This window comes from Vidua chalybeata, chromosome 6 (assembly GCF_026979565.1).
Source record: "Vidua chalybeata isolate OUT-0048 chromosome 6, bVidCha1 merged haplotype, whole genome shotgun sequence".
NCBI classification, from domain to species: Eukaryota; Metazoa; Chordata; class Aves; order Passeriformes; family Viduidae; genus Vidua; species Vidua chalybeata.
The window spans coordinates 51,951,620-51,977,882 of NC_071535.1; the positions used below are offsets into that span (position 1 = coordinate 51,951,620).

At 40.4% G+C, this 26,263-nt stretch overlaps 1 protein-coding gene across 6 annotated transcripts in view; it reads right to left on the bottom strand.

The window, feature by feature from the left end:
* The window catches only part of DENND2B (DENN domain containing 2B), a 151,770-nt gene that overhangs the window by 63,648 nt on the left and 61,859 nt on the right, over nucleotides 1–26,263 (bottom strand). For 4 of the 6 annotated variants that reach the window (XR_008431321.1, XM_053944688.1, XM_053944690.1 and 1 more), the window contains exon 1: nucleotides 6,978–8,158. Coding sequence is in view for 5 of the 6 variants with exons in the window: in XM_053944688.1 (XP_053800663.1) it covers nucleotides 6,978–7,810 (833 nt within the window). In the remaining variant the exon portion in view is untranslated. Of the gene's footprint in view, nucleotides 1–6,977; nucleotides 8,159–21,775; nucleotides 21,881–26,263 lie in introns of those variants that run through there. The other 2 variants (XM_053944692.1, XM_053944691.1) reach the window with 1 other exon arrangement.

The following is a 26,263-nucleotide window of genomic DNA, read 5'->3' on the forward strand; positions in this document are numbered from 1 at the left end:
TAATTTGCAATCTACTTGTCACAAGGCAAAAGACAAAAAAAAATTAGTTCCTGCCTTTTAGCAAGGCTGACTTGTACTAAAAATCTATGGGGATGGAGAAGGGCTCATTCTTGGTGCCAAAGTGCCTGAGTTCTCACCCTCTATCTGACCCAAAAGTCAAAAAGTCTTCAGTTTTGGACAAGACACCAATCTTCTTCCTGCAAAATGTGGGTGCTAGCATTTGTCTATTTGTAGAAGAGGAAAAATTTAATTCCTGGAAACCACTCTGAAAGTGAACAATACAAAATTAGTATTTAAAACTAGAGGGCTTGGCCTTTTGATCCAGTTGAGCAGAAGCACAGCTCCTTCCTGCTTCCAATGCCAAACATCAACTCCAGAAAAAAGAAATGGGTGCAGAAAATTCCCACAACTTCATGAGTAACTTTTAACAATGGGAGACAACCAGAAGGGTAGCTCAAGAGCTGGGGTTGTGTCTTGGAAATCACAGTACGGGTGGATAATCATAATGTGCATTTATTGAGGCATTTGCATCCAAGATCCAGTATACACTTTATCCAATATACACACTTTATATACACTAAGAAAAATCTTAGGTTGCATTTCAGACTTTAACAGTGACTGGAGGGTGCTTAAGTGACTTGGCTTGAAAGAGTTACAGCACTCCCAACTCTCACTGCCCTGTTCTGACCTCTGAGCTAAGCAGCTCAGACTCTGCAGCACTGTTTTAGCTTTCCTGGATTGTCAGGAGTGACCCCACAGATCACCCTGTCCTGAGGAAAGGCAAGCTGGAAGAAGACACTCAGCAATTTTTCAGTTTTACAAATCCCATCTGCTCTTCTTAAACCAACACGCACAGAACAGTAGAAGAGATTTTGTCTCTCTGATCCAGGGAATTTACCACTTCAACATGCTCATGCATGGGAGACTATTTACTGTAAAAAGAACAAGGAACATGATGACAAAAAGGTACTGAGTTTTCCAGGCTCCTGTTGATGAGCCCCCATCATTTCCCAGTGACACTGATGTTAGGTGCAAAGAATCCAAGCACTAGCTTTACTCACCAGGATTTTCTCCCCACTTTTGTTAGGAAAAGTATTGCTTTCTTAGCATTTTATTTAGGGTTTTTTCCCCTCATTCCTGGGTCTTATCAGGGCATTGTGCCATTTCATCGGGACAGGGTAACAGTAACATCAGAATCATCTGTGACCATAGGATTGTGGGTTTGGGAATGAGTACATTTGGCCAGCCCTACAGACTGTTTGTTGCTCCAGCCAATATTTAAGGAAATCTGAAACAAAAGCAACAGAAATTCCTCTTTGCAAGGGCAGCAAAACTCATGTTTAATACATACACTAAAGTTGCCCTGATAGGTAAATAAAGATGTAACTTTGAAATTCTCTGGAAATTTGTAAGAGAGAATGCTAAGGAATGTTCAGCTACCAACTGCCAGCCACTCTGAGTGCAGATCCTGGAATCCATCCTTCCCAGAGCCAGGCAAAGTGAGAGGGAAGCACACCCTGCTCACCTGCTAGTTGGATGCCATGCACATTTTGGTGTACTGCTGCTGAGAACAGATATAATGGCTCACTATGATATTCATTTATATCAAACTTCCACTTGATTTGACAAAGCAGGCAGAGGAGAGAAAACATGTAGAGACTAACAGAAGCTCAAATTAGAACCAGTGTTTTTGCCCCATTCCTTCTGTGACCTGGACCAAACAAGCACTTTTGCAGAGATTTAGCAACCACAGCTCCTTGAAACCAGTATAGTTTCACACCCCACCAAAGGCAGTGCTGTCAGAAAAAAAAGAATCACAGAGCAAACAAACAGAGCATAAAAACTCTTCTGCCTTTGTCAGACTTTCTTGGGAAAGCTCCCAGTAGGAATCAATACTTTTGCACAAACAGAAAGTGAACACACCACGTCAGTACAGCAATCTCCCAGGCCTCTTCCAGTGTAAAAAGGCAGAGTAATTTAAGGAGACCAAAAAAACATAAGGACTTTGAAAGAAGCAATGATGAGGGACACTTCTCCAAAAATTCCCTCTTTCTCTCTCTAATCAAGAATTAGTAATAAATTTCCTCTATGCTTTCCTCCAAAGGACTGTGAGAAGTCCACTTTACCTGTCAAACAGCAGCAGTCAGTGGTGTGTTTGCACTTTGAGATGAATTACAGAACGAGTCATTTCACAGAGCAACGTGGATTCAGCATTATTTCCTTGTGACAATGTGCCCTTTCCTTTTCTCACCAGAGGGGACAGACAGGCAGTGACAATGACTGCTGCAAAGATTCAGCCAGGCATTGCTGTAAGCAGGGGACAAATGCAGGGAATCAGGCTGGTCTAACTGGGTTAGCATAAGGGTAAAATGTACAACCATCACCAGAATAGAGGATCTGAAATCTAAGAATCTAAGCTTTGCTGCTTAGTTGAGGTGGCCCATGAGGATCTCACATATTGATGATCCTTTGAGTTCTGACTTTTTCTTTTCAAATATAAATGATCATCTAGGCTAGGACAGCTGCCTTATATACTTCATCAAAGAACATAAATTGACTCTTTCAGTGTATTAATTGTTCCAGGAGCAGAAAAGGACTTTAAAACCTATGTTATTGTTAGTTCTTGTAACTAAGGATTATGGGAACATTAAGACCAAAGGGACCTCCTTCACTACTGAATTTAAATCCACTCTCATTTGGCAGTAAACCTTTCTATTATAATATATTCTGCACTCTCACAGCACACACAGCATCTACATAATTTAAGTAAATAATTACAGATTGTATGTAATTATCTTAAATCTAAATGAGAGTTTATGGAAAATAAAGGAGGTGAACTTTTCACACTCAAGTGCCAGGCACACACCAGAAAGGTGATTTTTGAGCTGATTCAACTTGGTGCTGGAACAAGTGGTGCAACTTGTCATATCTTGCCTCTGTCTCCAAAGAGAAAGCGAGGTACGTAGTAGCAGAACAAACCCTCTTGCACCAGACCCTTTATAATCTTTGAGCTCCCATCAGGAGTCTGGCTAAAAATCCCCGAAAATCTGCACTCCAGATAACATCCCCCTGTTATTGTTGACTTTGGGATTGTGACAAAAACAAGACAAAAACTTGTACTTTCTAAACTGAGTAGTGAGTCTGCATTATAAGATTGTTTGAAATAGGCTCACTCTCATGAACTTGTGCTGGGATGGAAAAGTCCCAGCATTTGGAGAGAATGAGCAGTAAAATCAAAGTGGACAACAAATCACAAAATCTTTAAAGATAGAACAGAAATAGAAATGCCAATTATTTTCCTATTTGTACTTCTGAATTTTTTTCCCCAAGGAGTTTTGATACTTTCCATTTAAATAAAAACAGAAAGCATGTCAGAACTAGTTACAGAACAATAGGACTGTGAAAAAAAAAAATCAAGCTCTCTGTGCAGTTTTTAAAAGCCCTGGTGTCTTTGCTCCCAAGAAGTACTGAGTCAATGATGACAATTGTGGGGTGGATTTGCAGGGGTGCTGTGGTGAATTCCTGTGTTTAACATCCCCCCACCCCAGAGCTCTGGGCCTTTGCAGTTGGTTCATGAAGAGAAGGACACACAATCACAGCTGACTGGAGCTCAACTATGTTTTTGTGGCTCAGAAGCAAAAAGATCTGATTTACATCAGGGAAATGCAGGAGTCATTCTGCCAAAGTAAATTCCATGAAGTGGCAACTATGCTCTACCACTGTACAAAACAAGGGCAAAGAAATCAAAGGTGATGAGTCAGATCCTAAATACTTGAATTAGCCTGGATCCATAAAGCCAAGACAGCAAGACTAATCTGACCATGAGGAATAACTGTAAAATAAAATGCCATCAATCAACATGTACTAGGTGTCTTTGCCAAGTGAGGGGGGAGAAAAATAACAGGAAAATGTGAAATTATCTAGACTCAGAGGGTTAGATTCCCTGCCACTCCAGATTTATGGCTGTTTTCTGTTCTGTTACAAGGCAAGGGCAGGATGGTCTTTAAACAATTCCCCCATTAAGCCTTTTTCACCTCCTCTCTTCAGACACAAATAACTACCCAGGGCAAAGAGTATGAACAAGCCTGGCTGTACCTTCCACCACAGGCATCAGAAGGTGACTGTGATAAAATCAAAAAGCAAGAACACAAGTACCAGAGTAAGCCATTCTCTCTTTTCCACCAAAGTACAGTGCACTGGTTTCATGGGACCATCTCTAACTTTCTCCTCAAAAAATATGATTCAAAGTTGAAAAGGGGAAGCCTCCCTTTGAGTTTGTCTTTTCCCATAATATGTTCTGAATAACAGTTTATGCAATAGATATTTCCATTATTACAGCTCCACTATTGCTATTGTTCTGGAATTGGCTCAGTTTGTTTTAGTCTCACCTGATTTCTTAAGATCTTGGGAGTTTTGTGGGAGAGGGAGTGGCAACACAGCAAGGGATGGCATTTTTTAATTAAACCAGGCAGAAAGCACAAACCTTCATTTGTCTATTTAAGAACTGTCAGTCCTTGAAACTTGTTCTTTAGCAGCATGCCCGAACATGCTGACTGTTAAAAATCCCAGTGCATGTAGATGCTCTCAACTTTGCTTTTTCAAAGCATAAGTAATTTTTTGACAGGCTTGCTCACCTGTCCTGGAATATCAAAGCAACAAATTCGATGGAACTAATTCTGACGGTTTTCCAAGTTTTCTGTGCTCACACAAATGCAGTTTGGGAAGCATTAAAAATTATTTTTGTGAATTACGATGCTCAGTTTTCAAGATATCTGAGGGCATTCTGGGTTTGGCAACCTCCAAATCTGAAATTGGGGGTTGGAAGGTTGTTGTGAAATAGGCTCATCCCTCTTCTGCCCTGATAAGTCATAAAAGCTTACAACATCACTCTATACTTTACTGAAATACTCTATGTCCACAGAGAAAAGAACTGAACAGGAAGTCAAAAAGTCCTAAATCCTGGCTGCACACTAATCCAGAATAGAGACAAATCTGCTTTCCCTGCTTCATATAAATCAACTTCTAGGTCATGCAAAACCTCATCAAATAGACTCAGGTATAACTATCCAACAGGGGCAGAAAAAGAATAAGAATTCAGAACTCACATCTTCTACAAACTTTCTTAATCTCATCTACTCAGAGGAGTTTGTTTCGGAATAAATATAAAATATTTTATTTGCCTTTCCTACCAGTATCCACATTTTCCTTCCAGTTCCAGCAGCTTAGCTGTGGTCCCCAATGTGCTGCCAGTGTCCAGTGAGATCTTTCTGTAGAGGTTTCTATTGTCCAGCTTTGCAAATTAGATTATTTAAAACAGCGAGAAAGCATCCCAGAAGAACAGGTTATAAAACCGAAAGCCATTGTCCATCTGTCTGCTATGAAAAAAGGATTCTTAATTTCTGTCATCCTTTCAACTACCAATATCACAGTCCATCAAGTCTGAGGCCTGAGATATCTGGACAAAATACAATATGTCACATGAGATAATACTAAAGGGATCCAAAAGCTCTGAGAATATCTGTGTTGCTTCTGGAGTTACTGAACTGCAGAGGAAATAAAAAGCAAAGTAAAACAAAACAAAATAAAATTTTAAATACCAGCAGAATAGAATCTCCTGCACTATCTCTGTGAATGCAGAAGAACCTCAACATCTCCCTGTCTAAACACAGCCTATCAGCCCCAGCCTGTCTCACTTGGAGAGTACTTGGAGCTCATGCACTGGGAAGGGAGGTCACAAGTCATATGGACCATCTGAGGCAGGGGAAAAAAAGAGCTAATTCTGATCTCAAACTCTGCCCAAAGGGTGCTCAGTCCTCTGAGGGGCTGACTCATCTCTGACCAGCAGCTGGGTGCCATTCTGTTGGCAAGACAACTGTTACACCTCAGTTCAACTTGCTGTAACCTTCTTCTATAAGCAAAAAGCTGAAGCACTGGCATAAAACCAGCATACTTCATAGCAGGAAAGCTTATCTGTTCCCTGAAGGACATTTTTTGTACAAAGAATGACACAGCTGAGAAATGTGCCCTTGTTCTTCATCTTTAACTTCATTTTATGTTTTGCCCTCTCTCTTTTGTCCCTTAGAAGAGTGGATTTCCTGCTTCAATCACCAAAGATCTCTGTGTCTCAAACTTGGACTATTTTTCCAACATAATAAATGCTATTACCATCCTCTGTGAACTTTCCAGTCAGTTATACAATTGCACCTCTAAACTTGTCTGTCTCTCACACATACACTGGCATCAATTGCAACCTTTGAGGATAGGCAAAACAGTTTTCCTACCAAAAGTTACACTTTTTTTTTAATTTTCTAAGAAGTAGTCCAACATTCATAATAGACTCTGGACAGGAGCAGTAGTAATATTTCTCACACATACACAATATCTCTGTTTTATATAAACAACTGAAAGCAAGAAATCAGATGCAGTAAATTTTTTTGGCACCTGGAAAAGCAGAAAGGCAAGGGAGCAGTTGATAAGTAAAAGATGACCCATGGAGGTGCCAAAGCAAGGAAGAGACAAGGCAACATATTAATTGAGTATACATGTCTTATCTGCAGAGGTTGCATCCTGTATCTGAAGGAGGAAAGATTTCAAAGCCTCTCTTATCATCATTTTCTTCAGTCACTCTGACCTTATGGAGTGCAAAATACATTCCAGCTATGATGACAAACATGACCCTTGGTACACTTGCTGGTGTGCATAAATGTGGCTGGATGCCAGATGCCCACCAGAGCTGCTCTGTCACTCCCCCTCCTGAGCTGGACAGGGGACAGAAAATATAACAAAAGTCTCATGGGTTAAGATAAGAACAGGAAGATATTCCTTACCAATTACCATCACACCATTTGGGGGAAAAATAATTAATTATCAATCAAATCTGAGTATCATAATGAGAAATATGCCCAAATCTTAAAAACACCTTTCCCCCACCCATCCCCCTTCTTCCTGAGCTCAACTTTACTCCTGATTTTCTCTACCTCTTTTCCTGCAGCAGCTCAGAGCTACGGGGAATGGGGGCTGTGGTCAGTTCATCACACGGTGTCTCTGCTGCTCCTTCTTCCTTGTGGAGAGGACTCTTCTTCACACTCTTCCCCTGCTCTGGAATGGGGTCACTCTCACTGGAGACAGTTGTTACACTCTCCCCTTGCTCTGGAACGGAGTCAATCCCACTGGAGACAGGCACACTCTTCCCCTGTACTGGAATGGGATCACTCCCACTGCAAACAGTTATTACACTCTTCCCTTGTTCCAGAATGGGGTCTCTCCCACTGGAGACATTCACACTCTCCCCCTGCACTGGAATGGGGTCATTCCCACTGGAGACAGTCACACTTTTCCTCTGCTCCGGAATGGGGTCTCTCCCACTGGAGACAGTGACAATCTTCCCTTGCTCTGGCATGGGATCAGTCCCAATGGAGACAGTTACACTCTTCCCTTGCTCCGGAATGGCATCTCTCCCACTGGAGACAGACACATTTTTCCCCTGCTCCCGAATGGGGTTGCTCCGACGGGTGACAGGAACATATTTCCCCTGCTCCCAAATGGGGTTGCTCCCATGGGAGACAGGAGCATTTTTCCCCTGCTCTGGAATGGGGTTGCTCCCAGTGCAGACAGGAGCATTTTTCCCCTGCTCTGGAATGGGGTTGCTCCCACTGGAGACATTCACACTTCTCCCCTGCTCCGCCACGGGGTCTCTCCCATGGGAGACAGTTACAGTCTTCCTTCGCTCCGGAATGTGGTGTCTCCCACGGGAGACAGTTCTCCAAAAAGTTCTCCAAGATGGGTCCTTCCCATGGCTGTAGCTCTTCATTAACTGCTCTGGCTGGGTCCCTTTCACAGGGTGCAGTCCTTCAGGAACAGGCTGTTCCAGTGTGGGTCACCCCAAGATCACAGGTCCTGCCAGCAATCCTTCTCCACAGTGGGCTCCTCTATCCACGGGTCCACAGGTCCTGCCAGAAGCCTGCTCCAGCACAGGCTTCCCATGGGGTCACAGCCTCCTTCAGGCATCCACCTGCTCTGGCATGGGCTCCTCCACAGGCTGCAGGTGGATCTCTGCATCACTGTGGTCCTCCATGGGCTGCAGGGGCACAGCTGCCTCACCATGGGCTGCACCACAGGCTGCAGGAGAATCTCATCTCTGGTGCCTGGAGCACCTCCTCCCCCTCCTTCTGCACTGACCTTGGTGCATGCAGGGCTGTTCCTTGCACATTTTCTCACTCCTCTCCTCTTTGGCTGCAATAGCTCCTGCACAGTAACTTTTTTCACTTCTTAAATACGTCATCCCAGAGGCGCTTCCATCATCACTGATGGGCTCAGCCTTGACCAATACAATGGCTTTGTACAGATTAAGAAGTTATATACTTGACTTGAATTTATGAGGGAACTTCTTCTCATTCACTTCCTTTAAAAATCTATTAACCAGTGTTTGATTTTCTTCTGGCTTATGTTAGCACAAATCAAGTGTTGCTAAGAAGTTGCTAAAGATCCAAACTGATGCAAAGGTTAGAGCAGGACAATTTAAGGCATTATCTGGTGCTAATGCACACTTATGAAAAACAAAGTTTCAGTTTAAATAACATTTGCACTGAAAATTAAATTAGGTAACTACATCTGACTGGTTACAGTGTGCTGCACTCTACTTTTAGCTAAACAAGCCAGGAAAATGAGGAAATGTGTTGGGCATACTCACAACTGAGCATCATACGAAAAAATTGGCCAGACAAAAATTGTTGGGGTTTTTGCTTAGTTGAAGAGAGCTTTGAAAAGCTCTTTGATCTATTTATTCCCCACTCTGTTGGCATATACACATAAACTTGGAAAAAAAAAAAAAAAAAAAAAGAAAAAAGAAGTAGGGAAAAAAAGGGGGGAAAAAGGCAAAAGAAAAAACCCAAGTTGTGATTTGCAGTGCTTGTTGCTATCATACATATTTACCTAAGAGTCCAGACAAGGCTAAATTTAACTTGACAGAGGGCTACATAGGGCCCTAATTCAGTTTCACTGCATATTAACAAATGAACAATCAGCCAGTGCTGGAGCACTGTGCACACCAATATTCAGAAACATGATCTAAAGGAAACTTTCCAAAAGATTCAGACACTGGCTTCTCTCTGCCTTTTGCTACCCATAACTGTCAACAGGAGCAGAGTTAGGTCAGGGAAAGACACTCCCCACGACTTTGTTCACCACGATCAAGGGTAACTTAAACGTGTCCATTACTCATCCAGCTGAAATGAGCCTCTCAGACCAGATTTCAGCACCACACCTACAAGAGCTGTGGGATCTCAAGCCTAAATTTGGAATCAGAATAATAGCTGGGGGATTTATATATCCTTTATAAGCTTTTGATTCTCACAAGACCTTGGCTTCTTATAAAACTGTGGATTTAGTTTTACACTAGGTTCTATAAGGAGCTGGCCAATATATAAGAACATTTCACTTCACTTTTTATTTCTTATGAGAATTTGTATGTAGCATAACCCTAAGGATGAAAATATTTTGTGGCCACTGCCCTGCAACAGAAATGCTGCACAGTAAACTGAAAGTTTTGCCTAATTTAGGGCACCTAAACATGAACTTAGAGCAACTAAAAGCAACAACATATTTCTCCTATCACACATCTTTTCACTTCCAGGACAAACATGTCCCTACAGGAAGCTACATAGGTAGCACCAGGCAAAGCATTCAGAAAATAAAAATGCTATGGTGCAAGTGAGGCAATACCAACATCTGTGTATAAAGCAGCAAGAAAAACCAACAAGCAACATTTATAAGCTCATCAGCTCTGAAAATATTTGCTCCGTACAGATGACAACACAAACAACAAAATCCTTCCAACAACCTATGGGGCCTCAGATAATGAACATCTAAAGCAGTAAATTGAAGTCCAGATTCTGACCCTAAATTACATCCCTCAGAACCTCACAGAGTTGGACCCATAATACTGATTTTTTTCCTGAAAAGCACAAGCCTGTGACTTATGCTCTTTATTCAATGGAAAAAAAATGCAAGTTTTCTCATAGCCAAGGAAGTACATTTCACTGAAAGTATACTAAAAAAAAAAGATGCCACAAAAACCCAAAATCAGGCATCAAAACCAACACAACACACAAAACTGTGCCAGCAGCACCTCATTTAATGCTGTGTTTGCATCTTGGCAGTTAGAGAAGTACACAGTCATTGTTAGGCATATTCAGCCTAAGTATAAACAAGTATGGTCTCTCTCTAATGGACCAACACTTTCTATATAATAAAACCAAGTTCAGCTTAGTATGGGTATGAACACTGCTGCATAACTTAAAAACTAAGTTAGGCATCCTCCTTAAGAATTAAAGAGGATAAAAAGGAATCTCATCAAAGAGACAAGAAACAAGCATTTAGCCTTGGAGAGATTAGGTTCTGCCTGAGAGCAAGAGAGGTAGAGGGAGGAAGGGAACAGAAGGGCTGTAAAAATGAGTTTTAGTCCCACAAAGGCACTTCTACACCAGAACAGCAAACTCTGGAAATTAAAGCTACTGCTATAGCTACTTTCCATAAGCAGAAGGTTGGTGTTGAATTCCTGTCTGTGAGTAGACTCTTCATCTCCTGCAAAATTGGTTATGGGAAAGGACACTAAGGAATTCAGTGCTGTGGCACTTCATGCTCTTCCCTTCTGCTGTATTGCTCCTCCTCTCATGCCTCTGACAAGCACACAACTGCCCACCACTGCCATCACTTCACCCAGACTTACTCAAAAGCTCTTCCCTCCTGGAAAGATGCAGAATGGAGATGTAGGAATTCTCAGTCCGTGCTTTGCCACAGCCTCTGTGCTCCTTGAAGGCTGCCTGCTTCACTTGTCAAGCAGCAAATGACACACTGAGAGGGTTTGTCAAACCTCTGTCCCTTTGTGTGCTTAAGGGGAGGAAACTGCTGTTAATGTTTAACAAAACAGGAGCAAAGCCTTTCTCTGCAATCTCACGTGTTGGCTTTGAAGGCACCGGTGTGTGGGAAATCTGGCGAGGCAGAAGTTTGCTCCTGGTAGCCCATAAAAATTGAGTTTTTATTTTAAAGTTACAGGAAGCAACAGTTTGTAATTCGCTCCTGAAGCTCTGAAGTGAGGCAATCCTCAATTCCTTTAGTTGCCTGATGCTAAAGAACTCATAGAAACTGTGTCAGGGACCAACCCACACACACACACAGCAAGCCTGCCAGGCTCAGCCCCTATCTTGAAGCCCACATGGGTGACAGTACTGTTTGACAGGAAAGGGAGAGGTTAAAATGCACATTCAAACGCTTTCAGGTCCCTGCCAACAAATAGCCACAGGCTGTCTGCCATCTCCCCTTTGCCTGTGTTGACATAAAGTGGCTTCCCAGCCCAGCACAAATCGAGGGGCCAGTCTCATTACTGGGTATTTGTTAGGTTATGTGGACTGACAGCTCCTCTTCTGGCCCCAGCTGCCAGGGTGAGTCAGAGTGAGTGTCCCACTGCACAATAAAACAGGTGAGTCAGCTGGAGACATCCACATTGTGACAGCAGGAGGATTAACCAACACTACCCACGCCTGAGTGTCACCAGCACTGCCTATCCCGGCACTGGAGTCCCCTGAACCAGCATTGTTAAAAGGACCTTCTGAGCTTTTAGCTAGCAGAATTTGAATCACAAAGCCTTTCTACTGCCACTGCAATTAATTCTGCTTTTACAGCTAAATAGTTATGTTGTTACCTGGAAAAAGCTTGCTTTTAGGAAATTGTGATGCATGATGGATTTATCCTAGGAACCCAAAATGAAACATACCATTTCCATCTATTAGCTGCTCTTAATTGTTTGTCAAAAAAGTACTTGCTGTACAGCCACAGTATTGTGGATCACCTATGTTGAAGTGACCCTGTTTTACAGTCCTAACATTTGCTTTCTATAGCTAATGTGAGAAAAAAAACAAATTAATACTTCTCATTTACTTCAATTTCCTACAGCTCCCTCACAATAAAATACTAACATATATTGGCAATAAAGCTCATCATCAATATGATAATCATAAAATATTTCCTTTATAAAAATTGTGCTTTAACAAAGAGCTTCAGGAGCAAGATATGGATGCTCTGGGCAAAATTTTCATATCTGTTTAATAACAGGATATTTAAGCTCTCAAAAAAAGCTGTCAGGCTCTTACAAGAGATGTCATTCCCATTGACTACAATAGAATTTTATGGATTGACTCAATAAATAATTTTTTTCAGTGTTATTTAGTTATTAGGAACATCATATCTGTTACAATGGTACATTTAGTTGTGCTTTCAGCACTGAAGCCCATTCTACCAGATGCCTGCTGCTCAACAGCTCCAGGGTTCCCTGATGCCAAGGGAATGGGACACGTTCCCTTGTGATACACTGCCAGTTCTATACACAGGACCTGGCCAGAATGGAAATAACTTCAGAGTGCATGATGGGAATTGTGACAAAAGTCACAATTCGAAAAAGTCTCCCAGGAACTATGGCCATTTTTGCAGGTATGTATTTCAATAATATGGACGTTACCTGTGTATTTCCATTAGCCCATTTTCCTGCTTGAAGAAAAATGCTTGCAGTTTATTTTGCTTTTAAAGCCCATTTTTTGTCAACATTCATTCTTCAAGTGTGAACTGAATGTGATGCTCAGTGTGGAGACTGAATCAAGCACTGAGCTAATTCCCAGTTTCATCACACAATATTGCCTGGTGAATTGTGGCTATGCTATTTAGAGGATGAAGCCTTGGAGGATGCTATGTCTGTGCACTTCTTGCTTTGTTTTCCCAGGCAATTTTTTTTTTTTTTTCCAGTCAGGGGATGAACATATATTATCTATCTTATTACATTCAGATCTTCCTTTCAAATTCAATCTTCAAGAATTCTGCTATGTCTTCTTTTAATGTTGTGCTCTGCACAAGTAGAAAATACCTTTTTAGGACAACCAAACGGTGCAGGAAATTGATAAGACAACACAGACCCTTTCATTTCTAAGGCACTGATTCAAATCCAGACTGATTAGGGCACAGAACAGAAATTGTTCTCCCACATTGGTGGCTTTTCAAGAGTGCAAGTGTAAAGAGATGAGTATCTTAGACAACTCCTAAATTGACAGATATTCACAGAACAAGAAAAATAATTTGTAATGCTCATCACTTGCATCTTTGATAGTCTTTTCAGTGAGATTTTCAGCATCTCCCTGGTCCAGAAAGCAATAGAGTTTCATTCCAGAAAAAAATTGAAATATTGGCATTATGATGTAAAAATGTTATGCACATGACTACTATGTCCTACACCCTAAGGACTTCAGTCTCACTTCCTATGGCTGCCCAAAAAACAAATCCACATAAAATTTGTGCTCTGATTCTCTGATACTGCACAGGTAGGAAATCCTGTGGGTGTTTCAACATGTGTCCTCCTCATTGCTTCTATTCACTACAGTTCAATGCAGTAAAAGAACTAGAAAGGTATCAGAAACATTTCCAAAAATCAAGCTCTTGTAATAATTTCCTGTAAAAATATATAAGTTCACTTCATATCTTAGTACCCCTGAGTACCTTTTTGTAAATATAGTGATTAAACAAATAAGGATTGCAGTGTTAGTCTAAGTAGTCTTCATACTGCAACAGTTGCATTAAGAAGGCCTCTTTAGTGTAACCTCTCATCTAGAACTCTGTTTTCTAAAGACTTCTTAGTTTCTCTTTCTAATTTTTTCATTTCCAGTGGTTTTGGCAAATAGAAACCTTAATCGAAAAGGTAATTTTAATGATAAGGTATGATTTTCTTCATATAAAAACATAAAGCATTCCAAGTGTCATGAGAATTAAATTACAATGGCAAGAAATTCACTACATTCCTGTAGCCTCTAAGTAATAATAAAGTCAACTTGATCTGAAACTTTATGAAGCAAAATCCAATCAAAATTTTAGGATTTGCTGGGGTGTTTTCTTAGGAAGCTATGCAAATGGGAGGGAGATATTGCTAAAATTTCCAGCTAAGAAAAAGTGATTTGTTTGACTGACAAGTGCTTTCTTCCTGAATGGACTTTTAAAAATAAAGTGAAACAAACCAGCCAGCAATAGAAATGGAATAGCAAAATTCCCCACTGTTTGAGGAAGCCCAAGGATGTATCCAGAAGCAGGTCCACTTCTCCAGTTCTATCTCGATCTAACTAGAAGCTGTCACCTCATCTCACAAACCATTCCCCTCATGTCTGTAGACCACTGTGCTCTCAGAGTGTTTCTGCAGCCCTGCTGAGGTGACTTGCAGAGGTTCCAGCATGGCCTGAGCTCTGCCAGGCCGGGGTCAGTGCCCGGCAGTGTGAGGGAGGGGAACATCATGCCTCGGAGCATCGGAAATCAGCACCGCTGCCACTCTCCCAGATAACGGCAGCAGGACAGTCAAACCCTGTATTCAAACCCTTCCCAGCTTCAGGGTCATCTGAACCAGCACTTCGACTCGTTCCCACTGCAAATGTTTCTGTTCCTGATGGCAGTAGGTGCCCTCCCACGGCCCAGCTCGGAGCTGAGCTGCCAGAGCTTCATGTCCCAAATGCACCTCCAGTCTTACAGGGTGAAGAATAGCTCTTATTCCCTTCTGAACCACATGAAACTCTGCACCGCTGGGAGCTGAGCTGCTGAAAAATTGCCAGCTGCATGGTTCAGGCTGTTTCTGCTTGTAAAGGAAAGGGTGCAATATTTGCTAATAGATTTCATATCAGTTATTCAGTTTTCATCATTATTTGGCTGAAGTTTATTTGTATGGTTTTCTAAATCTCAGTGGTTTAAACAAAATTTTAAAAGCTGTGTTTCATCACAGCTCCAATAACTGAGCATATTGCTTAGTCTTGGAATTTTATTAAATCACTATTCTTCTTGTTCTCAAGCTTACTGTCAAAATATTAAAACTTGGTTTTCTTCTGAAGCAATAAACATTTTCTACAGGAGGTTTGTTGTTTTTCTTTCTCACAAATTCAAAAAGAGCTCAAAAATGCTCTCACTACTACTTCTGAGCAGTAGGCAAATACTTTTGGGAGGAAAATCCATCTCAGCAGTTCAGTGTGGAGTGCCTCATTGCCTTGAGCCCTGCTCAGCTGCCAGGAGATCTCCCACAGCAGAGGGGAGAGCCCAGGCAGTGGGGAGAGGCTGGGACATGCTGAGACCATGTGAGCCTAATTCACACCGCTGACCTCTTGCTGCTCTAACAAAGTCCCTGATGGCCGCACTGACTGGAAAAACTGGGAGATGTTTTAGCCCGGGCCACCCCACAATTGATGGGGCAACAGAGTTTTTTATTTTAAAATAAAAATGAAAAAAAAGCCTTGGCTTTCTGCTTTAGGCATACATAATTGACTCTCCTTTTCAAGCTACTCTCACTCCTTCCTCCTCTGAGCCCTCAAATAAAACGTGCATGCCCAAATATGCACAAAACAGTACCTACTAACCTTCCAAATATGCACAAATGTCAAAAGTTGTAAACAGCCAGCAACCACTTCTAGGCCTGCTGCCTTCCCTGTTCCTGTGTGCTAAGTGTAAGCCCAGGCAGAGAGCAACTTTCACCTTTAATTAAAATGGAGCCATTCACCTGTAACTGAAATGCAGCCATCCACAAGGGAAACAAGCAGCTTTGCTATCACTCACAGCAATACTGTCCACATATTAAGCAAAGAAAGAGTAAGAGATGAGAAAAATATCATAAGTGTGCTAAGACAATGGCATTCATACAGAATTAGTGGGAAAACGGCATGCATTAGAATTTCAAATAAGATCAAAACCTCATTGCTTTAGAGCAATACAGAGAGCTGAAGATGCATCTTTTGATTTGCAAGTAATTGCATTCTTCACAATGTTCTCCAGTCAGAAAACTCAGGGTATGGAATAAGTCCCATAGTCTTTAAATTTATATTCACATGAAATACATAAATGCAATTAATTACATTTTATTTGTCTTACTGGTAATAATTTTTTTACAGTTGGACCAGGGTTCCACTGTGGTGGATGCAGATTTATCTCCCTCCCAAGGCTCTGTAACTAATAGTGAGGGAGTTGTTCAGTGTTGTCCTCCCCTATCTGCCCCTGGAGTCATCCACCCTGGATGTGAACACAGCTCCTCTGCATTAGTCACAAGATAATTCATTGCCAGTGCAGGCAGGCTGGGTCACATCTGCATGAATGACCTGACAATAAATCTGGGCAGTGCCTACAGTTCAACACAGAGCTGAGGAGCACTGGTTAATTTGCATTTTTTTCTTGTATTAGGAGTAGCAGAAGGGTTGAATGAATAAGAATTAAATACTGTTACATATCTGATAACACAAACAAAAGGCCCTACATTTGCATCCATGAAGGGATGTCTCTAAATGAGACAAGTCCTGCACAGACACTGCCTCTCTGAAGATGACCTTTCTTCCTAAACAGATGAGTTTTCCTCAAGATATGAGACTATCTTTGAAATTAAAAATTCACTGAGGAAAGGGAGGAGAATAAAGCACTCTAAGGACAAGCCAGCAGAGGGAAAAAAAACTGCCAGCCCTACTCCAGCACTGACAGCAGAGCACTGCTTAACTCCAGCACTGGATGTATCTACACATTCTTTTATTTAATAATTCTGGAGGTGTCAATTCCTAAGGCAAAATATTTCTAGACTTCTGCCCAGCCCATAACCACATAATCCTTTGAAGGGAAACAAAGTATTTTGGTTGGATTTCATAATGTGGACCAAGAATTAATTCCACTTTAAAATAAATAAATACATTTGATATAAAACTGAATGAGCTTGGCTTGAGTATGACTGATTTTGGAAGTGACCATCTCAGGTTTTTAAGGCTGAAGCACAGGCACAAAGTCTTCCTTCAACTAAGATTTTTCTAGAAGTTTTCTTATTTTCTAAGACCTTTCTAAGATTGTTTCTGCCTTGAGAGAAATGAAGTAATAAAACACAGGACCTTGATGTGCATGTGAAGTAGCTGAGCATGGACCTGTGTACATGATGGAGACACAAAACCAACCCAAAACAAAATTTCTAGTAACCAAGCCATGGGCTTACTTTGTTTAAAAATGGAAGTCATTATTTTATTTGATACTTACAGAATTACAAACAATCCACTTGAAATGCTCCTGAGATGTCTCTAGTTATATTAGTCCAGACTCTATTGCCTTCACTGCAGGTAGGGTAGCTCCACCAATTAAATTTCTGTCCTATTAACTTGAACTCTGGAGAAGGAAAAAGTTCTGAGCCACAAAGCCAGTGCAAACATATCTCAGCAAGTTAGGTTAATGGGGGTGACAAACTGTCAGTGACAGCAGGAAAGTCCTCACACGCTGCTGGGAGATAAAAACCAAAGCCTATATTTAGAGGTTTGTGGATACTCAGCTCAGTTCTTCCCAAGCAAGAAGAAAGAACCAACTCATGATATCAGATTTCAGATTTAACTAAGCAAGAGTGTATTTCGCTCAAAGATTAAACTAAAAGTATTTAGAAAAGTTTTATGAGCCTTATTTGAATAGACACTTTGTACCCTGGTGCTCATGGCAAATTGCAGATGTAATCCTTTTTTTGCACAAATCTCTGGTGTCTTGCTATAGCACCCGCTGACATCAGTGCCCCCAGTTTATTGTGCCAATAAATCATGATTGCTCAGCTGGAGAACATTCTCCACCAACATCCTCTGGTGAGGACACCACCTTTCCTGTGGAGATTGGGTGGAAAGACAACAATTGACATCAAAAAATCCAGACTGTGACAAAACACCTGTGATTCAGGTGGCACAGCTTTCCTCAGACACATAGCCTCTGAGAACAGTTTTCCTCAGACATAGTCCTTTTCCATAACTGGAATCAGGGTTGATTTCTGCTTTGGCTATCTTCCCAAGTCAAATTCAGTCAAATTTGAAAGATGTTTATTCTAACTCATCACAGCAGTCCCTCTATATATTCTACCAAAGTCACCATGCTAGTAAAATGTTTACCTGCAGAAAACTTAATTTTTGTTCACTGTAATTGTTTTTGTAAAATGTTTTTGAGCTTTCCAAAGCCCTTATCTATTCTCCAAGTTGGGACCCATACAGAAGGCACACCCTGCACCACAGAAAATTTTACAGGCAAAGAGAAATTCTGCCACTTACAAATACACTGAAAGAAGTCTGTATCTCCAAAATCTGACATTATTTAAGCCTCAGGCAATAAACTCGGATAAAAAAACTAAATCAATGGGGTCCTCTAAAAACAAACCCTTCCTGTACTTCAATTACTGCAGCAGTTGAGAAGGCTCAAGTCTATAAAATGCCTTGAGATGCACAGTTAAGAGATGGCATATTAGCCAGAGGCAAAGACATTAAGAATTATTTACAGAAGTTATATAGCCACAAAATATTTTTCAGCTCTGGACTGGTCCTTGTTGCATTTAGTGTCTCAAACAGCTGCAATTTTAAGATATAATGTTATATTAATATATAATTCTTTTGTTCAGAATTTTTTTTACTCCTTGTATCTATCATACTACACAGCCTACAAGTTTGAAAGCTGTATTTTGCATTATTTCATAGACATAACTGTTGGCCTGTTTTAATACAGCATAGTGTAGAGGTGATTTTTAAGTCAAAGATAGTAGTGCCATTTCTACATTTACCTTTGATTGCACTGGAGAAAACACAAGTTTTGGACAAATACTAATAATAGAGTTTCTGATAAAACACAAATACTCCAGATAAATATTAAATCATTTGCTAAGGGAAAGCAAGCCACATTGTAAGGAAAGAGCTATAAACACCACTATGCCTTTCTGAGATTTCTGTTCTCTTAAGGTTTCCTCGGAGTTACACTGATCCTCATAACTATGGGGAAATCAAACTCATTTGATGCAACAGGGTCATGGTTGTGCACTAGCTGCAATCATGCTATGGGCTCCTTTGTCCCCTGCTGAACGATTAAGAAAATTTCACAGAGCTGCTTCCTGACAGAATTCCTAAGAAGCCACTTCCAGCTACACACAAGGTGCTATCCTAGCCTTCCATTCCTTGGCATTCACCTTAGTGACTAACAAGGAAGGATGAAAGTAGTACCCTGGAAGTTCAGTGAAAGCCAGAGTCTACTTTTGTAAGCATAACAATTTCTCCAATTTGCTTGCTGTAACTGACTCTTGTTCCAAACAACATCAGAATGTTCCCTCTGACTTGGACCAAAATAACATTCCTGGTCCAAGGTTCAGTCACTGACCATGAGAGTTAGCAGGTGCCTGGAGAAGAGAATAAAAACGTGCAGTGCAACTTAACCAGCTTAATTCTGTTGACTCAGAGATTTTATTTCTATGACTAAAATGCTTTGGAAGATTTTTCTTCCATTAATTTTTCTGATTGCAGCATCTCATAACAGTAAATTTAATGGTTTAAAAACATGCTGCCTTCTTTTCAACTGATTCTCGACCTGTTGTCTCTGGTTTCATTGGATTTATATTTGTTCTTAAATGGAAAGAGTATTTTTTCCCTATTTATCATCTCTGTTCCATATATCATTTCAGATACTTCTCTTCCCCTTCAATCCTTTCCTTTCTAGGATGAAGAGTCACAATGAATCTAGTCTTGTAGTGAAAATGCTTCCTACTTTCAACCACCTTTGTCATTCTACAATTTTCCCACTCAGAGCACGGTCAAGTTTTTTCTCTTGACACACAAAAATCTCAGTTTTTAAGAAGTGGTGAATGAACTTCAGGCAACTTGAAAAAAAAAGCATTAGTGTGGTTTTATTCAAAACACTTCATTTTCTTCAGATACAAGAGTTATTTTCCCCTTCTGTGCTCACAGCAGAAACCCATGAATCCCACATCCAGAATCTCAGGTGAAACTCACAGTTATCCTCCCAAATAATGTCCTCGCTCTGTTCTCCATCTTTCCTTCACCTCCTGAAGTGCCATTCAAACACTTCTGGTGGAAAAATGGCTCTGGTGATTCATGACAGTTAATTCCCACTTTGGTGAGGACCAAGGGAATTTTAGTTACTGCAAGAATCTTAATGCCTGCAAAGCATGCAGCTGTATGGATGTTTACGTGGAGACACCTTTCCACTGAAGATTTTTATTATTAAAATTTAAGTCCATGATCTACAGAGGTCTGAATCACAGCCAAAGTAACTACAAAGTCTTCTAGAGACTTTACTGACCTTTGCTTCTGACCTATAAAGAATCACAAAATGTTGAACCAGCTGATGTCACCGTATCCCTGAATCACACCTTGCATCTTATAATCACAGAATCATTGAGGTCAGAAAAGACCTTTAAGACCATCAACTGAACAATCTTGAAACAGTAAACCCCATCAAAACTAAGATTGACAAGAAAATAACTCTTAAAAATATATCTTAGCAACCAGGAGACTGCTACACCTGTGTTATGCCAGTATCAGCACTAACTGAAACTCTGCTACCACAGATTATAAAGTACATTTGTAGGTTTCCAAATGCCCAGTCAAATCCCACGCTAAACAGAGACAGTGACTGCTCAGTTTAAGTGAATCTTTGAACATGTTTACAATAAATTTTGCAAGCTTTAAACTTTTATGATGGCAGCACTTACAACACTGATTTACTGTCTGACTCAAAGGAAGAATGCTTATGGTTGACTCAAATAACATCCTCTTGCAGGGTTTCTCAGAGACAGGTGATGATTACATAAGGCAAAATGATGGATGGAGAAATGGTGCATGACCACCTATTCATCTCGTCCCTTGTTGTGCAAGTGCAACTTAAAGACTTTCCTTAGCTTCAGGCACTTACTTGTACTTACAAAAGCTCTTCCTGATAAATTCTAATTGAAACAGATGATGATGATAAGGAAAGAGTTTATTTGACAGTTACTATCCAATAACTTAGTATCCCACAATACTTTCTAAGCTATTCAGAAGGGAAATTATTTCAGAACAAAAGACTTGTCCAAAGTTTGACAAAGTCTAGACCCAAGTTCCCAGCACCAATGTGTCTGCACTTGTGGAAGGACAATAAACAACTTGAGAACTCCAGAGATCATTAAGGAACTGTTTTTAATATCTATGTATTAATATCTCCCTAGAAATTCCTTAAGCCACCTTGGCCCTCATTATTTTATCTTTTTACTATTTTATACTAGGAGATGGCAAACACACAAACTGGGAAGTGTACAAGGATATGGAGCCCACATCTGCTGAGCTCTACCACAGCATAATATACCTAATAAAAAAACAGAATGGATGCTGGTTGTCTGCATCTTTCTTTGACTGCACATTTTTAAAAGTTTCGTTTTTCCTCTAACTGTGAATTACAAAGATAACCTACTCTGCAAATTATTTTAATGCTACAGAAAGGACAAATAAGCAAAGCAACAGAGATGAGCCCTGTACATCAGCCCTTTCCCACCTGCTGCCTGACCTGCAACAAGAGACTGTCTGACCATGGCCTGTGAAGGCAGATACAGCAGAGGAAACGTGACACAAACCAACACAAAACACCAACTGGAGATTGGCAGTGCAGGAGAGCTGGCATGCAATCGCATGGCTGAGGATTTCAGCCCAAAGTTTCTGAGCTCTATACAGCACCTTCCACACAGGTCCTTCCTTGCAATCACTCCCATCATAACCAGCCCATGAGCAGCAGTTGTTCAATAAGAAACCTTTCTTCATACCATGGCTCCTCCACTCCCTACAAAAAAATTCCCTCGGCCCAGCAAAGCTCTCTTTGTGTCAGAATAGAGGTTGCTTACTCTTGAACAGACATCTTGTTCCAAACACAGACAAACTTTACTCAAAATCTACAAATCCTGCAGATCTCCACTTACCTATCCAGAGTATCCTGAGGCACTTTACTCCCTCCAGCTCTGCTGTTGACACTGCTGTTCTTGTTGGCAGTCATGGTCATTTCTGCTTTCTAGAAATGTGGATATCTGTGAGAAGAAAAGCCAATTAAGCTTCAACAAGCCCAAATGACAATTAACTCCTTGAACTACTATTCTGTGTAAAGGCAGAAGTCCAGGTTGCTTCTCATTCTATAAAATGCAATCAGTGTAGTGATGATCCTGAAAAACGAAACCCTTTACTGCTCCTATTGCACATCTGCAGCCAAGTTTATCACAGCCCAGTGCTATAAATGGAAATAACTTATGGGAAGTAGGTGTGTGCTTCAGGTGCTGGCCTGTCTGATGAACAGAGCTTGATACCAAGTTGACAAAATACCACAGGTTTAGTGTGGTTCTTCCATCCATCAGAGTATGTAGAGATCCCAGCAACAGCACTGTGTGATACTTGCAAACACCATAGCTGTGATTGGAAGTTTGACCACACCACAGCTATCCCAAGGAATAAAAAAAAGCTTTCTCACCTTTAAAGTGCAGCTCTGATGTGAAAATATTTTCTAATAATGAAAATTATTAAATTATGGATTTTTGAATAAAATTTTCAAATCTGATTGTGATATGACAATGTCACAAGCAGTCTTCTCTATTGGCCTCTGGATTAAGTAAAGCTGTCTTAGGACGCTTTTAAAATCTCAGGTAATATAAAGGATCTTTATCAATTCCTAGCTGGTTTTATAGTAATTTGGTAATCCCAAAGCAGTGAACTTAATTTCAGTCCTGTGTATAAAGTTAGGTGCCCAGAAGATGGGTCTCACTTCTGTGACGTTGCTGCACACTGCAAAGACGCAGCCCAGTACCATGATTTATTTTACCTTCATTCTGCTCTCTTAATAGCAATGTCATGCTGTGACATTGTGACTGAAGGGAAAACATGATGATATGGGTAAAAGCCAGGATGTCATCCAAGGGATGCAAAAGCAGGAATCCCTAATATCACTGGGATCTCATTAGCCCCCTCACTGATTATATCCCATGTTTCTCCAGTGTAAAGCACAGCTCTTAGTGGCCATTTCTTCTGTCATTGTAATCCCTTGAGAAATATTTTGCAAAATGAGGGAGGAATGTATTTTCATGTCATAAGATCCCTAAAATGCCAGCAGAGTTCCTTGAGAAAGAAAATGAACAGTATTTACTCCACCTGATGATACAGGAGTCATTTATGAAGGATTCTGCAGCTCTTCTGGTATCAGTCTGGGTGGTTTCTGAGATGCTGCTTAGTTTATAAACTAAAGCATCTACCATGGTTTACAGCACTGCTACCCAGGATCTGACCAGACCTACCAATTTTTATGACCATTAACAGCACAGCTAATGCAAATATAAGGAGTGTTATGAAACTTCTTGTTTTCTCAAACCCACAGGAAGTCCAGACTGCTTGAGAAGCCACTGTAATGTGATGCTGCAAAACAAGCCAGGGGCTGACAACACACACAAAAATTCCTCCACTACCAGACCTATCACAGTCAAAGGACATTCTCTAAACCACTTTATTCCAAGCAGTTCTGCCACAAACACAGTCAGAAAATCTGCAGACTGCAGCTCCAGAGGCAGAGTCAATCATGCTGACCATAGTCTCCACGTCTACTTGTCCTTCTCTGCTGTCTTGTATCAATTTTCCCAGATTAAGCTGAGATTTTTTTCCCCTGGTTGGTAACATTTTTTCTACACTGAAGCTCCCTAAATTCCTCCAGTGTCTCATTGTTACTGTTAGCATTACCTTATCAAGATTACAGGACTGTTACAGAACTGCCTGTTCCGACTGGAAAAGGGATTGCTTGGGACAAAAAAGGCAGCCTGCTAATGCTGGCCAAGCTTTCTAGGACTGTACATTCCACAGGGAGTAAGCAGTTTTTTTAATGTTTTCCACACACCAGTTCAATACTTTTACTGTGTTAAATCTATATCACTTATTAGCACTTAATGTGAGAAAAATAAGAGATGAACACAGTAATAGCTGTTAGCATGCATGTGTAACATTAATTTTCCAATATTTGCTTTTCTGTTCAAGGCAAAAATAATCTGAAGAGACCCTCAAAAAGGTGGAAGACTGATCTGACACATTAAAAAAATGTAGTGTACTTTTATACTGCTGGTTTTGAGAGTCCACTTTTCCCATACCCCAAATCAGATTGGGGCAGGGGGAGGGAAAAAAAAAGTATGTCAGAGCTTGATAAAAATCATCATCATCAACATTTAAAAAGAGTGATTATTTAAACATTACATTTCAAAGCCATCTTAAATGTCAAGTAAAACAAAGTGGTTGGTTTTCAACTAAAGATAAATTGAGTTCCTAAAGACAATTTCTCAAGATATGTCAACTTTACTGATACAAGTGTGTTCCTTCCCATGCAGTTGGGACTATGATATAGATGGTGATATCAACTGACTTTTCTATTCAATTTTCCTTTAAAACTTATTTTACATTAATATATTAATGCAGGTGATGCTGGTATCATCCCAGCACATGCAGAAAAAATGCAAACAACACGAACATGGCAGAAAAGCATTCAGCCATTTGCAGAGGTACCTGTAAGGAAGGACTTATATCACCCCAAAAAACTCACCCACACACCAATCCACATCACCTCAAAAATAAAGGGGAAAAAAAATAAAACAGAGACATAGAAACAAGAAAAGAAATCCTAAGCTAAATGTTACGATTATGTAGAAAGTTATTTTAGAGCCTTCAAATGAGTCTGACAGCCTGGAAGTTTATTGAATCTTTGTAGGGTCAGAATCACATCCCTTCGGCTTGGGTGAGAGCATTCCACATTACAGTATTTGCAAGTTATTCTTCACAAATCGATGGAAACCAAAATCTCTCAAGTATTGTGACATACTGTTAAAAACAAATCCAAAAATAATCATGTCACACAGATTCTGCATGTCTCAAACCATCTAACAAACCTGGTCTAGAAATACAGAATTCTGTTTTATTTGTAAATATAAAGAATTCCTCTGAAACCCTTATTTAGCCATAATTTGTGCTGTGCTCCAGACATGGTTTCACTAATTTCACTAGGATAGCTATCAAATTGGCAATTTAATGAGCCCAAATGGTAGAATCATTGTATCAATTTTGCCTAAAACCTCCGCAAACCATTTCTCAGCATCAAAAACTAAAGATGACAAACAAATATGAAAAATTATCTGATGGCAACATGGGATCTGCTGCTCGTACCAGGCAAGGTTCAGCATCCTGACTAAAAAGGGTTGCTACAAAGTGGATGCTTCCTAACAGACCTTTATCATTGCAAGAAGCTCCAATACAGAATATTCCTTATGGACCATCTTCCCCCTGTTAATTGTATACTTACACTTTTTTTGTTAAACTGTGGCTTGGAGTTTTTTTATGGAGCACTGAAAGCCATCATGCTTTGGGCTAATGAACAATAGAGCACCATTGAATGCTTAATCCCATTAACAGGTGTTAGCAGGGGAGGGGTAAATCCTCTGCTCCTCCCCTCTGTAGTTTAAAATTATTATTAATTTCCTAAAGCATCCCAACACTTTGGAAGCACCCACTCACAGTCCCACTACTGAAAAAGTAGAAGTTTTTTTTCACCAAAAGCTGTGAATGGGAATGGGTTGAGGAGTGAGGCTCGGAGCAAGCACCTGGAAAGTCAAGGCAACACAGAACGCTTAAATTGCTTTATAGCTTCAAGAAAACCTCCTGCTTTCTAATACACAGTGTCCATCAGTCAGCACATTCCAAGAACTGATTCCTTCCTCTCCTTCTGTGGAAGGTGACTATCACTGAACCCAAAGAATTTACATGTGGTATCTGATGACTTGAGAAGGGAGCCTCTGAATGTAGGTTCCCAAGCCCTCCCCTGGCATTATCACTAACATGCCTTGAAATCTACTTGAGATCTTGAGTTCTGATTGAGTTTTTCATGCAGATTGAAATTCCACTGATCTAGGATCTGGCAAATATGAGAAAACACTACTCCTTTGGTCTACCCCACAGGGCAGAGACCTGGAGACATAACAGGAAGTCATAACAGGGAAGAACAGCAGGCTGCTAAAACAAATTCATGTTTTTGAAAAATTACAACAAATACAAATTTTCACAAATATATTTATAATAATTGGTGTATCTACTTATTTTTGTCCTAAAAATAGCTGCAATAGAATGGCTTTAGCCATTAAGAAGTTAGCTTAACATGTTAATTTGCTTTTCTGAGTGCTTTAAGGGAGGTTGCCCACATGTCAAGAGGTGTAGTGCAGCTGAACTCTCGTTTAGGAGTTGCAGACTGCTTTGTGGCAATTTGCCTACTCCCTTCCAGTAAAATAGATAATTATGTCCTTCCAGAAAAACGTCAGTTCTGATGAACTGGAAAGTCCAACAAAATGTTTAAAGATTCCTGCCTTGAGAGGGCGCCTGCAGAGACTCCTGAGAACATTGTTACC